Here is a 13031-nt window from a genome sequence, read left to right as displayed (position 1 = left end):
TGTGTGTGTGTGTGTGTCCTGAATGAAATGCCAGGAAATCTCAGATGCACCGCTGTAAGCAAACACACACTTCATTTTATTTAAGCTTATGACACTTTATGTGTTTAGTTTTTTTCCTCAGATTTTTTTCAGCATTAAGTTTAAATGGACCACATTTTTTATTGAACAGTCCCTGTGACTTGTGCTTAGTAAAAAAAATAAAAATAAAAGGATATTTCTTTTAAACGTTCTATCTTAAAGATGACTTTGTGTTTAATGTGTTTGTCTTTGAAGATTTTCTCAAATATTAGCAATTAGGGGTGAATAAAGATGAATGGACATGTCAAGCCTCATGTAATCACTCAGTCAGGGTTTCAGTAAATCAGCTTGGAAACTAGATGTCCCGTAACATTTCATTTAGCTCAGGCTAGTCATCAGTGTCCACGGCTCGATAGTTCACTAGAGAAATCAAGTCAAGAGGAGAGTGTTACTCGAAATATTACACTACATACCCATTATAGTTTATAAAATACCCATTATAGTTTACCTGTTAGTGATGTCTTAATTAATGCATGTTTTAATAAGTCTGTTATGAAACAAGTTATGACAGACACTGTGTAAATGATTATATTTTAAAAACAAATTGTATAATTTAGAAGTTAATTTAAAAATTGCATTGAGTGCATTTTACGTTTGCATACAATTTATTTTTCTTTTATTTTTATTTGAGTGTTGATTATCATTAAAATTAAATGCCATAAATTAGATTTAAATGTAGGCTTTGTTGTAAACTGTAACCTTATAGTTGGCCTAATGTAAGAGGGCTCCCTAGTTAAGAAAAGGAGGAAGATTAAAAATAAAATTCTAATTTAATTTAAGGAAAGAGCAATTTGTTTAGTAAAACTTTAATGTAAAAAAGAAAAATCGTGTTTAGTATTTTTACCCGAAACCATGTCGAACTGTGAGGTCAGAACTGAGGAACGTACCGAAGCCTCATGTTTATGTAGCGTTACATCCGTTATCAATAGATAGAGCGGTCATTTCATGCTGACTAATGTTATAAAGGTTATGGCAATAACAACAAACATCTGGAATAAGAGGAGATCAGCCTCGATGTGCTTCAGGAGGAGGGTGAATCCCCCACAATCCACTGCAAACAGACTCTGCTCTGGGCTCAAACAGACACTTTACAGCATTACCTCATTCCTCTGGACAAAATCAAGGCTTTCTTTTCCTTCCACATTGTTTGACACATGGATCTCTGGATCTCATGCACCACACTGGGACCTCAATTTAACCACCAATAGAACTGTTATTGACTTATTAAAGTCAAGTTCTCCTCAGGGATCACTGGATGTTGGAGGAAATGGTCTGTGTCTTCTGTCAGAAGCGATGGATTGACACACAAGACCTGGCCCTGATGCTGTGGACCGGAGCTCAGTCTGAGGTGGTGTCAAGTGTTGGACCGGTTGAGAGGATGCAGCATTGTTTTCCTTTTGAACCAGGCTGGTCAGAGTGAGGCATTGCATCATGGGAGATTTCTGGTCTATTTTTAGAGTTAGCCTGAGAATTCAGACGGAGGTCACCTCGAAAAATTCAGCCTTTGCAAGTGGTCATGAAATATATTCTCCTGTGATGTGGTGAATTGCAGACGTTTTATTTCCTGCAGCTGATGCATTTCTCAGTGTGCTGTTCAAACCCAGCTGATGTGTTTCAATCTCAGTTCATTTATCTGGACTGAATCTGAAACCGTCTCAGCTGTTGCTCTCGCAGCGTTCACAGCTGGACTGGAGTTGGTCTACTCATGAAGATGCTGCGCAGTTTGAATAAATTAGTTTTCCTCCGTCACACGTGTCTGATTACTGTCTTCACATCATTCGCTCTCGTCTTCCAACCTCTGTATACTCCTTCACACCTCTATCTGACATCACTTCCTTCAGTAGCTCCTCGCCACACATCCGCTCTCCCTCCCTCAGCTGACTGTAGTGAACATCCTCTAAAAATACATCTGCAGGATTTGACCTTTCTTTGTAGTCAAATGAATTAGTTTTCACTGTAAATGACATTCTCATTGTTTTTGTCAGAAATATACAGTGGCCAAGAGAACTCAACACGCTGCAACTTAAGAAAATACATGAAACAGAAAAAAATACCAGCAAATTAAGAAAACATCTTCATCAGATTGACATCACATGTGCTGTAAATTCTCACAACTCAACCAAATACAGAAACAGACCACAACGGGGGTCCCCACCCATGCTTACGAAAATTAAAGGAGCTGTATGTAGGACTGGTACTGCAGTCACTATAATAATACTGTAGAGCAGTGTATGCCCCCCCCCCCCCCCCCCCCCCCCGACTGCTGCTTCAATGAGCTTCCAATGGCAGGTGACGAACAGACGTACACAGTAAGTTTTTTTTCTGTTAATTATGTTTATTCTTCATGAGAGATAGTTTGATAAGTAATTATGTATTTTAAAAATGTACTAATTATCATTAGTTAAATATAATCGTAAAAATGTATGCTCGTATGTGACAGACAGAACGGTAACTGTTAGTCTAACTTGTAACGTTATTTATCTGTCATTAATGTAAGTACAAGCACAAGCCTGTCACCAAATTAGCAATGGTAATACAGGTCAACTTGCAGCATGTGTAACTTAGTCCACGATATACGTGAAGAACAAATGATGAATCATTTTCACTGAGGTAACATTAGGCCACTGTCTCAATTACGTTTCAAATTGCCATAATGGGCATGCTAATGTTGTTTTCCTCAGCGTCTCAGCATAATGACAGAGAAACGGGCTCCTGTAATGCATTGCTAATGTTAGCTTACGTCCATGTGAGCTAACGTTATGTTACTTTACAGAAACATGCATAACTTTGTTCAACTGTCATGAATATATGAAATGTACATTGACATCAAGTACAAGTTAGCCAAGTGTAGCAGGGTTATGTTGTTACACCAGATTATACATTTATTTTATGTTATTATTTGTTTTAATAATCGTTTGTTAGGGGGTACTTTATTTTGAAAGGCTGTTGTGCGCTCTTATTGTGCGCTCTGATGTCATGCGCAGGTAAGAGGTTCAAATCACAGCGCAATTGAAGTTCATCCTCTTTCCTGCAATGTCATTAGAGAGGAGAGGTACGGCTTCATGAGCTCCGATCATCTGATGATAAATTGTTTTATAGGTGTTCATTTCTTGTTTAAAAGATCAATTGTGGAAAAAGTATTCCATGTGATGTTATAGTTGACTATTAGTTTGAGTTATCAATCTGTTAAACAAAGTTTATTTGAGTGCTGTAATGGGTGAATAGCATAGTACATGAAATGGCGACCTGGTGTGTGTGTGTGTGTGTGTCATGCGTAAGAGATGTGTTAGCGGCTAAGTGGCTAACACTGTTTAAATAAAATATATAGAAGTGCATGTATAATTATAGGTATATTTATTGATATAATGGACAATGCATCAGTGTGTTTTGTGATGATTACCGGGTGTACTTGTATTTTGTATTATTTAACATTGTATTTTGTGGTTAACAGGCAAAAGAGAAACAGTGCTGAAAAGTGCTTGTTTGCGTGTGTGTTTTGCCACACAGGTATGTTAATTGACAACCAAAAAGACTGTGATGATGTTCTGAAGTATTTTATATAAGGATAACATGTTAGTTAATTAACACAATTATTCTTATATACACTTTGTATTATTATTATAATATATAATGTGTATGCGTGTTGTAAAGTGTGTGTTCATCCTCTTTCCTGCAATGTCATTAGAGAGGAGAGGCAAAAGAGAAACGTTGCTGAAAAGTGCTTGTTTGTTTGTGTGTTCTGCCACACAGAGAGGAGAGAGAGGAGAGGCATTGCAATTAAATCACCTTTGTCACGACCAGATTTGTGTGGAGAATTTTATTACAAACATCAAAATAACACAACGCAGAGGAACAACCGCTACACAAGCATAGATGAATCTCTCCTGTCCAGTAGAAAATTAGCAATGTTGGCATCTATGTTCAAATTCTTCTCCGTTTTCAGCCGTCTCCATCTTCCAAAAGCATCTCCAATACAAATTCTGGTTTTATTTCATACTTTGTCACGACGAATTTCTGAATTATAACGAGGTCTTTTTGATTTGGTAACATTAGACATTTTTATCCGGCTGGAGTTAGGGTAGGTTACAGCAAAGCTGGCAACACGGATCCCGAAACACTACTGACTTCATGATTGTTAGATAGGAGGAGGGAGGCGCGTCAGGCCGAAACACAAAATGACAACATCAACATCAGTTGAGGGCTGCAAGTCCACTTTTTAAATGACAATATCCTGGCCGGACTACTGTTGTCAGTGGTATAAGTATTTTAAATGAACATTTCTTAATGTCTAGTGACACATCAGGGCCATTTTATGATGAATTGAAATAGATTTCTTACATACAGCTCCTTTAACCAAGGTTTTATTACAGTAAAAGTGTAATATACCGTGTGTTTTTTTGTTTGTTTTTGTTTTTTGGCGTAGTGATTACCATTTGTATAACCATTATGGGTGGAACGGTACACATATGTCACGGTTCGGTATGTTGGTACTTTAATACTAACTTAAACACTATTGGTATTACAGTAAACCAAACATCAGTGCACCTGCCTCTGATGGAACAGTATTTTGGAATATTTGTATTTGCGCTGAATGTGAACGGTCAGATACACAAGCACAAAGCTTCATTTGGCAAAGGGACAATTGTGAGGACATTGCCCCCGAAGCTTCCCACCAGGCCAGTAAAATGAACATCCAGCCTGGTTGGGAAAGCTTAAACGATGGCAGGTTTACGTGTAAGTAAGTGTAAGTGTGTCTGTCTGCACACTATGGAGGTGTTTCAGGCATACCAGGCCGACCTGCTGAAAGACCTGGACCTGGAGGAGGAGTCCGACATAGTCGCTGAACTACATCGGGCCACAGACCTGTCGCATCGAGCTACGGAGTGACATCTGTGGTTGATTCTGTCTTAGTTACAAGACAAGGACAGACTCTTCCTGCTGGATGCTCCGCCATTGCCTTCTGGCCTCTTCAGTGACATAGTAGATACTGTCATCGAGAGGTTTCAGGTGGCAGTCCAGCTCTTCTTCCCTCCCAGTTCCCAGGTCTTTAGGACTGCTGACTAGGAGCAATCCCTTCTGTACAGCTGCTCATATCGTCAGACCCAAAAACAGTATTGAGACCCGTACCCAAACCCAGAAAGACAAGGGGGTGGGGCGTCACTCTCGGTCGGGATCCTTGAAGCAGAAACCGTTATTATGTCTCAGAGGACCTCGACCAAGTGGTCCAGACTATACCATCGTCAGGACCCTGAGGGCAGCCCACCCTGGGGAGGAGAGGAACACACCTTAAAACATGGTGCCTGATCCTCCTCAGTGCTCTCAGGGGGCTTCACTGATACCCCTGCCACCCACGGTCCTTCAGGACTCTGTGAGCTCCAGTGTCCAAATTTCCCAGCTGCCGCCTGGAGACGGTATGGATGGTACGGCACATGGTACGGTACACATTGTAGAGAAAGGTTACAGAACCCAGTTCGGTTCTCATCCACCTTTTCCTACATTACTCTGGCATTGGAACAAGAGCTAGAAACTCTGTTGAGGAACGAGGCCATAGAACATGTTCCTCCTCTCTCAAGAGAATCAGAGTCCTACAGCCATTGCTTCATTGCTTCGAATAAGGATGGGGGGTTGTGTCTGATCATAGATCTGTGTCTTCATCAAGACAATTCAATCAAACGATTTTGTTTCAAGACGCTTACTATCAAACAGATTGTGTCTTAAATTAGTCCGAGGACTGTTTTGTCACGGATGCACATTCTCTCATCTTGATGTGCTCACCAGGCACACATTAGACAGGTTCTTGATGGTATGACGCTGTGATGAGTGGAGTGGACCGTGAGAGTGAAAGTGATAATGAGCGACACCTGTGCAACTCACCGGTCTTGAGTCCCATGGAGGAGCTCCGGAAGGATAAAAGGAGGAGTGATGGCAGTGCAAGATGAGAGAGGAGCAGGCCTGGATTTTATTTTGTGTTTTGATTATGTTTGTGCTCCACAGTCGTCCGCAAGTGGCTGTCTCATTTTTTGTGTTTATTTTGTCATTAGTTTTATTTAAATGTTTAGTTCCCGCCTCCTACTTCCTGTGACTGCAGACGTTACAGTGTTACAGGCACAGTGGGTATATGCAATCCCAAAGCGTCCGACACAACTTGAGTTCCTGAAGAGGAACGTCTCGAGGTTACGTATGTAACCCTGGATCCCCCGAAGGAAATGAGATGCTGCGTTCCCCTGCCATACTCCCAGCGTCCCCACAGGTGTTTGTGTCTGCAGAAGCTAACACACATTAGTCAGATGGGGCTTTATGCTTCCCGGTTGCTCACATCACCCTGCTCATGACGTCTCGCTTCTCTATTAGTGTGACTGATTTCACATATGCTTTAGTATGGAGTCTCGCTGGGGGCATTCCCAAAGCGTTCAATGCAGCGTCTCGTTCCCTTCGGGGAACCATGGTTACATACACAACCTCGAGATATTCTGCATTATTAATATTCTCAAAGATGCTTAAAGTGCTTATAAATTATCAGTGTTTATCTCAACTATAATTATTATTTAGTGTCTAGTGCCTCAATTAAATGTCTGTAGGTGTACAGACAGGTCAAACTGAGAAATGAGTGCTCAAACACCGAAGGCACCTGAGGTGAGCAGAATGCTTTCTGTTGCTCTTTATCAGGATTATTAGGGATTTTCAAAGCCTAATCATTCAACAATGGTGCATAACTCATTCATCCAAGCTCCAGACATAATGAAGTAAGCTCATCCCAACCACCTGGCAAACACTCACTAACCCTAGCATTGAGGAACAGTGAGTTTTAGACAGAAATTCTCTGAGTCTAGCGTGTTAATGCTTGGTTTAGATGTGTTTTTGTTAACTAATGAACCCATTAACCTGTAATTAAGCAGCCGTGTGAAACTGCTGGTGTGAAATGTCACTCGGCGATCGGTCCTACGGGAAGTTAAAGCCCTGCTGGTGCTCAAATGTCCTTTTAAATGCTCCTTCCATATCCAGACTACGATCTTTGATTGGCATCATATTTATTGCATTTGGCAACGATAAACGCCGTTTAGTCAAGACTGTTCCCAGGAAAAGAGCTTCCAGTAGTTGCTAAAATATGTAAGTGTGTGCTTTTTACATTAATGACTCCGTTCATTGTGCATGTATTTTGAATAAGACAACATCATATAAAAAGGTTTCTGTAGGGTTTTGTTTTTGTCCACGTCTGTAGGTTTGTGTATTTAAAATGTACAGGGTTCTCCAGAAATACAGTGTATTGTCAAAATATTGATGGCATCCTGCCCAGGCTGCATAACTCACAAACTGTATTACCTCAATTAAACAAGTAAAGCCTTTCAGGATTTTTGTTTCAACAAAAATAAATACTGCTGTGTACATGAAACATCAGATTGGGGATCTTTAATACTTTAATGTGGCACCTTCTCTATTAGTTGTACAATCTTTGCCGACTGCAGCCAGTAAACTGTGATTCCACATCAGGATCATTACTGGATGTGTTGGAGTGAAACAGGTTCAGTCTGTCTGCCGAAGAAGAATCTGCCGTATCAAACGTAACCTTCGCACATGAATATAGCCCCGTCTCATATGTTCAGAGCACTTTCATGAGAGCACATTAACTGAGCGAGGCATTTGTTTGCATGTCGATACATGCTGACACTAAATGATTCCTTTGTGACGGGACTTCACGAGTGTTTCCTGCAGCTTTTGTGTTTGGTGCTGTAGATCTCTTCTAAAGTTTGAGAGACAAGTTAGAGACAGGAGGACCGTGTACAGTGACCCATCAATGGTTTGATTCATGAATAAGTGCCGCTTAGTCTACAAACACAACCATACCTTCGTGCTCCTGGAATCGAATATAATCTGTTTAAATCTGGCTAGGCTGAGAGAGAGCTGTCCAGTTCTGTGTGCATCAGCTCAAACCAACAGCATTTCACTTCTGTCACTCGATTCAATCCTATTTATTTTACAATGGTTATAGGACAAGGTTCTGGTTGATATCATCATAGATCAGTTTTTCCACCGGATCTCGCTTCACTCAGAAATAGATGAGATTAGTGGTCTTTAAGCTGCTGTGCTGAAATCTCTTGGTGTTTTTCCCGGTGGAGAGCCTCCCTTCAGTTTCCATATCCTCCGTTGATCTGCATCTCATGGTATTTCCTGAGCTCTACTGTGCCGGGCACGTCTGGTCTCTCAGAGCGCTGTGGCTTTCTCCTGCAGGCGTGTGTGTGTGTGTGTGTGTGTGTGAGACTCCATTCATCTCGAGCTGAGCCGAGCGAGTGTATCAGCGTCTGTGGGATGGTAAGTGGATCCGTGCGTCTGTCTGCTGAGACGTCTGAGTGTTGAGGAGCGTCTGGGCGCTGTGATGCTGAGACTGTGATCTCTGTCTGTCGCGGTCGTGCCGTGCTCTTTCTCAGCTGATGCCATGATGTCGACGCAGATGTGTGTGTCTAAACATGGCGTGAACAGACCCAGAGGAAATATACAAACTCCTTCAATATTTGCTGCACTGCTTTGGGTGAAATCTGAAGAATTTAGTGTGGGCAAATGTGTTTGAGTATAATGTTTTTTGATAATGTGACATTTATCAAAGAATGAGGCTCGGGTCTTGATTTTATTGATTGAGTAATTAAAAGTGCCTGTATTTGTAAATTGGTTGCATTATTCTTTGAATAGTATGCGTATGAAGTCAATTTTTATTTCACTTTGACTTTAATGAGCAGAAATGCAAAGATGAAGCACGAGAGCAGCCTGGGCTCTGTGGAAAATCGGACTAAAAACAATAACCTGGGAGCTTATAATAGCAATTGAATTAACAATGTAATGAAATCATTGATTCTACTAAAGACTGATATCAAATATTTTATTTATTGTGAAGTGAAGTGAAGTGACATTCAGCCAAGTATGGTGACCCATACTCAGAATTTGTGCTCTGCATTTAACCCATCCGAAATGCACACACACAGAGCAGTGAACACACACACACACACTGTGAGCACACACCCGGAGCAGTGGGCAGCCATTTATGCTGCGGCGCCCGGGGAGCAGTTGGGGGTTCGATGCCTTGCTCAAGGGCACCTAAGTCGTGGTATTGAAGGTGGAGAGAGAACTGTTCATGCACTACCCCCACCCCCTGATTCCGTCCGGCCCGAGACTAGAACCCACAACCCTTCGATTGGGAGTCCAACCCTCTAACCATTAGGCCACAACTTCCCCTTATTGTGAATCCTTCTAGATAAATACACATCTAAGAGTGTATCTTTAGCCAGATCCACTGTCAACCTAAATGTGCCAGGTAATAGTTCAACAATAATTTATCTGCTTTAATATTGAACCTTGCATCATATTTGGTGGAGCTTCGTTTAAAAACGGTTTAAAAACCTTTGGTCTACACATCGGTCAGCTTGTCCCATAGACTTCCATTGGGAAAACGTGTTTTAATTTTTGCTAGCTTTATTTATTGCCTTTGGCGGCTGACAGCATGGTGTAGATGTGGTACATTCAGGCTGAAAATGATCCAGAATATTTTTTGTGAAGTGTCTGAAGTGCAGGAGACTTGCTCAGTCTAATGGCTCAGGCTTTGCACATTCAGGAGGATTTATGAAGATTGATGGGTTGACTGTGATTGGTTCAGACCACGGAGCGGGAGTCTAGGGTTGTGCTGATGGACGATATCATCGTCCATCGTGATGGCTGACTGACATCACGATGGAGAGACACCATCGTGATGCCACGCCCCCACCCCCGCCCCGCTGCGAGTCGACACCATAGACTGTAAAAAATACACACACTAATCCTAGTTTCATCTATAGACTATAGTTAATCTAAAATCTTTGCAGGAATTGCTCTGTAAATTAAATTGAGAATATTACTAATGCATATATGCTATTTTAAATACTCACTGTAGTCTATGCCATAGACGTGACGTGTGTTAGTATGTGAAAATGTGAGGCATTTGATCTTGACATTGTTAGAATCTTGTCTTTTTTTGCATGTTAAACACCGTACATTTATTTTAAATTTGTATTTTGCACAAGAAAACAGGCCTTATTAATGAATTATAAGTATCCTATTGTAGTGTTCTCGGGAGATCGTGCTCATTGTTACATAGATGTGTGGCTTTACTGCACTGAAGCGGCAGTTTAAACACAGAATTCAGCGAACGTCAATTAACTTTTGTCTGGTTAATAAATACCTTTAAAGACAATTTTCCTTGGCCATGATGTCAAATCAAACGAAAGAATGAAGGTAATTCAGATAACACAAATTTATTAAAACACAGAAGAACAACAAAGAACAAGAAACGGGAACGACAATCAGACCGAAACGCGGGATTTACATACATATACCATGTTTAAATTTCGATGTTTCTGGCCAGAAATACCAACATGTTCACTTTGTCTGGTTTCAATAAGCTGCGAATTGGAGTAACTACACTCCCCGCTGTGCTGAAGACCCGCTCTGAAGGAGTACTGGTAGCACATATGCACAGATATTTCCGTGCTAATCTGGCCATGAACGGAAACCTTTTTTCGTTCGTTTTCCACCAAGTCAGTGGGTCCTCTTCCCCATCGATGGCCATTTCCTGCAGGTAAATGGTCATTTCTGACTCGACCTTTTGCTCATCAGTGGGCTTGGCTGCAGCTGCTGTGGCTGCTCTCTTCGCAAGAAGGCTGCCTAAAGACCACTTTTTTTTCTTAGGCACGGTGGCGACGCCGGCATCTGGTTCCTCTACATCTTCTCCAGCATGTGAGGGACCTGGTGTTGGCCTTGGCAGCGACAGATCAATCTCTCTCACAGTCTCTTCCATTATTTCAGATTTTGTAGAATGAAGTTCTGGAGGTTTCATATGGTCCCCTCGGTACCTTGGGTCAAGCAGCGTTGCTTTACGCATCATCCTCTGGATGGTGTCATCACCATATCTGCCTTCCATCTGCTCCAGGATGACACGCTTCAGGTCGGCTGTCAGTTTGGAATCATCAACTGACTCCTCCAGCACACCTTCTAAATGGGCCAACATGGGCAGCAGTGAGGACACCGTTACGTAATTTTCTCCAGAGAGAATGTCCGTGAAGTCCGCTACTGGCTTCAGCGCGTTGTTCACAGATTCCAGAACAGTCATGTCTTGCCATGTCAGCTGGGGGAGTGGGCGGCGGCTTTTGTCTTGGGTTAACACACGTTTGATGGCTTGCTCCTGCTCCAGAATTCTCTCCACCATTTGCTGTTTTGAGCCCCATCGTGTTGCACAGTCCTGTCAGTAAAGACGCAGTAAATAATAAAATAAATAATAAATAATTTAAACGATCATGTTTTTTTTGTTTTTTATATATATATATATATATATATATATATATATTGTTTTTTACATTTTTTAAATAGTTTTTAAATAATTTGTTCGTTGTTAGATAACGGTTTTAAAAAAATTACCGTGATCAGTGAGTGCTCAGGGAGTTTCATTTCCACTTGTGCTTTCTGCAGTTCACGTCGCCTTAGCCAGCTGTGCGAAAACGCAGTGTTGACTGCCCGGCAAACCCCGAAAGCTCGGTCTGTGCTGGCCCTCTGTTGCGCAAGCGAGTTGTTTATGGCCAGGTTCAAGTTGTGCCCAAAGCAACTTAACCATGGCCATTTCAACTGCCGGATGGCTGCAACAATATTCGCCCCATTGTCGGTAGTTATACAGGCAATTTGTTTCTCTTGTAGTTTCCAGTCATTTATTGCCTCGCGCAGTGCTTCTTCCAAATTATCTGCTGTATGGCTCTCGGGCATGAAACAAGTTTGTAAGCATTTGGACTGCAGTGTCCACTCTTTATTTATATAATGCGCTGTCACTGACATGTAGGGCATCATATTACAGCTGGACCACATGTCCGTTGTCAGGGCCAAATATTCTACATCACCCAGCCCTTTCATGATGTTACTTCTAACCTCGTTGAAAAGGTTTGGGATAGCCGTCTTTGAGAAATATTTCCGACCTGGCAGCTCATACTGTTTATCAAAGGTATGCAGCATGGCCTTGAAGGACGGCTTCTCTACTGTATTGAACGAAACCATTTCTTTGGCCAGGAAGCGAGTTACCGCATCTGTCAACTGCCTCCATCTGTCACTGTCGGTTTTATATTTAGTGCCTTTTGCAAAAGCCCCAGTTATCGTCTGCTGACCCTGGCTAGCTTTTTTGCTAGGTCCAGCACGTGCAGGCAAAGTGGCATATTCTGCTGGATGGCGAACACGCAAGTGGTCATGAAGATTGGTCGTCTGCCCATCTTTTGCGCGGATGACACATGAGCAGATCTTGCACACAGCTTCAGTCAGGTCCCTTGGCTGCCCTCTCTCATCAGGTCTAAATCCAAAAAAATGCCATATAGGCGAAGTAGTACCTTTTTTAGCAACCAATACCAACGCCATTGTATCAACTCTTTAAGTGGAAGGACGCTACTCCCCCCCCCCCCCCCCCCTCACGTGAAACCTATTGGAAAGCCCGGATGACGAAATTATAGTTTTTAAAAAGAAAAAAAAATATTTATGTAAAAAGATATATTAAAAACATATTAAAAATTGCACAACTCTTCTTAAGTGTAGGACGCTACTTTGTCCCCCTTATGTGCAACCTATTGGAAATCGCGAATGAGTCATTAGTTGGGAAATAAAATAAATAAAGTAATAAAGTAAAATAACGAATAATAATTATATAATAACGAAAAATTAAAATCCCCCCCCCCCCCCTGACGATATCATCGTCCATCCCGATGTTTTACTGTAAACATCGTCAACTGCCAATTTAAGGGACATCGCCCAACCCTAAGCGGGACACTGGAGACTCCAGACATGAGGGGTCTGTTCTCTAATGTTGAATCTCTGCTGCAGGACACTGTGACACTGCAGTCAGAGCTGATGATTTAAACAGCAGAGGATGAATGCACACTGATCAGTGAGTCAAATCCAGCTTTAAC

General features: G+C 41.7%; 1 protein-coding gene across 1 annotated transcript; it reads right to left on the bottom strand.

Annotated features, from left to right (window-relative positions):
• Positions 1-9822: 9822 nt before the first annotated feature.
• LOC127972824 (E3 SUMO-protein ligase ZBED1-like) lies at positions 9823-12508 on the bottom strand. The gene is made up of 2 exons (XM_052576646.1): positions 11512-12508; positions 9823-11335 (listed from the first exon to the last, which is right to left on the bottom strand). Exons 1-2 carry the CDS (start codon positions 12484-12486, stop codon positions 10439-10441), a joined length of 1872 nt encoding a protein of 623 aa, XP_052432606.1. The 5' UTR covers positions 12487-12508; the 3' UTR covers positions 9823-10438.
• Positions 12509-13031: the final 523 nt, after the last annotated feature.

This window comes from Carassius gibelio, chromosome B15, assembly GCF_023724105.1.
Source record: "Carassius gibelio isolate Cgi1373 ecotype wild population from Czech Republic chromosome B15, carGib1.2-hapl.c, whole genome shotgun sequence".
Taxonomy (NCBI): Eukaryota; Metazoa; Chordata; class Actinopteri; order Cypriniformes; family Cyprinidae; genus Carassius; species Carassius gibelio.
Note: the sequence above shows the minus strand (reverse complement) of the source record. Positions and strands in the feature narration are given on the sequence as shown.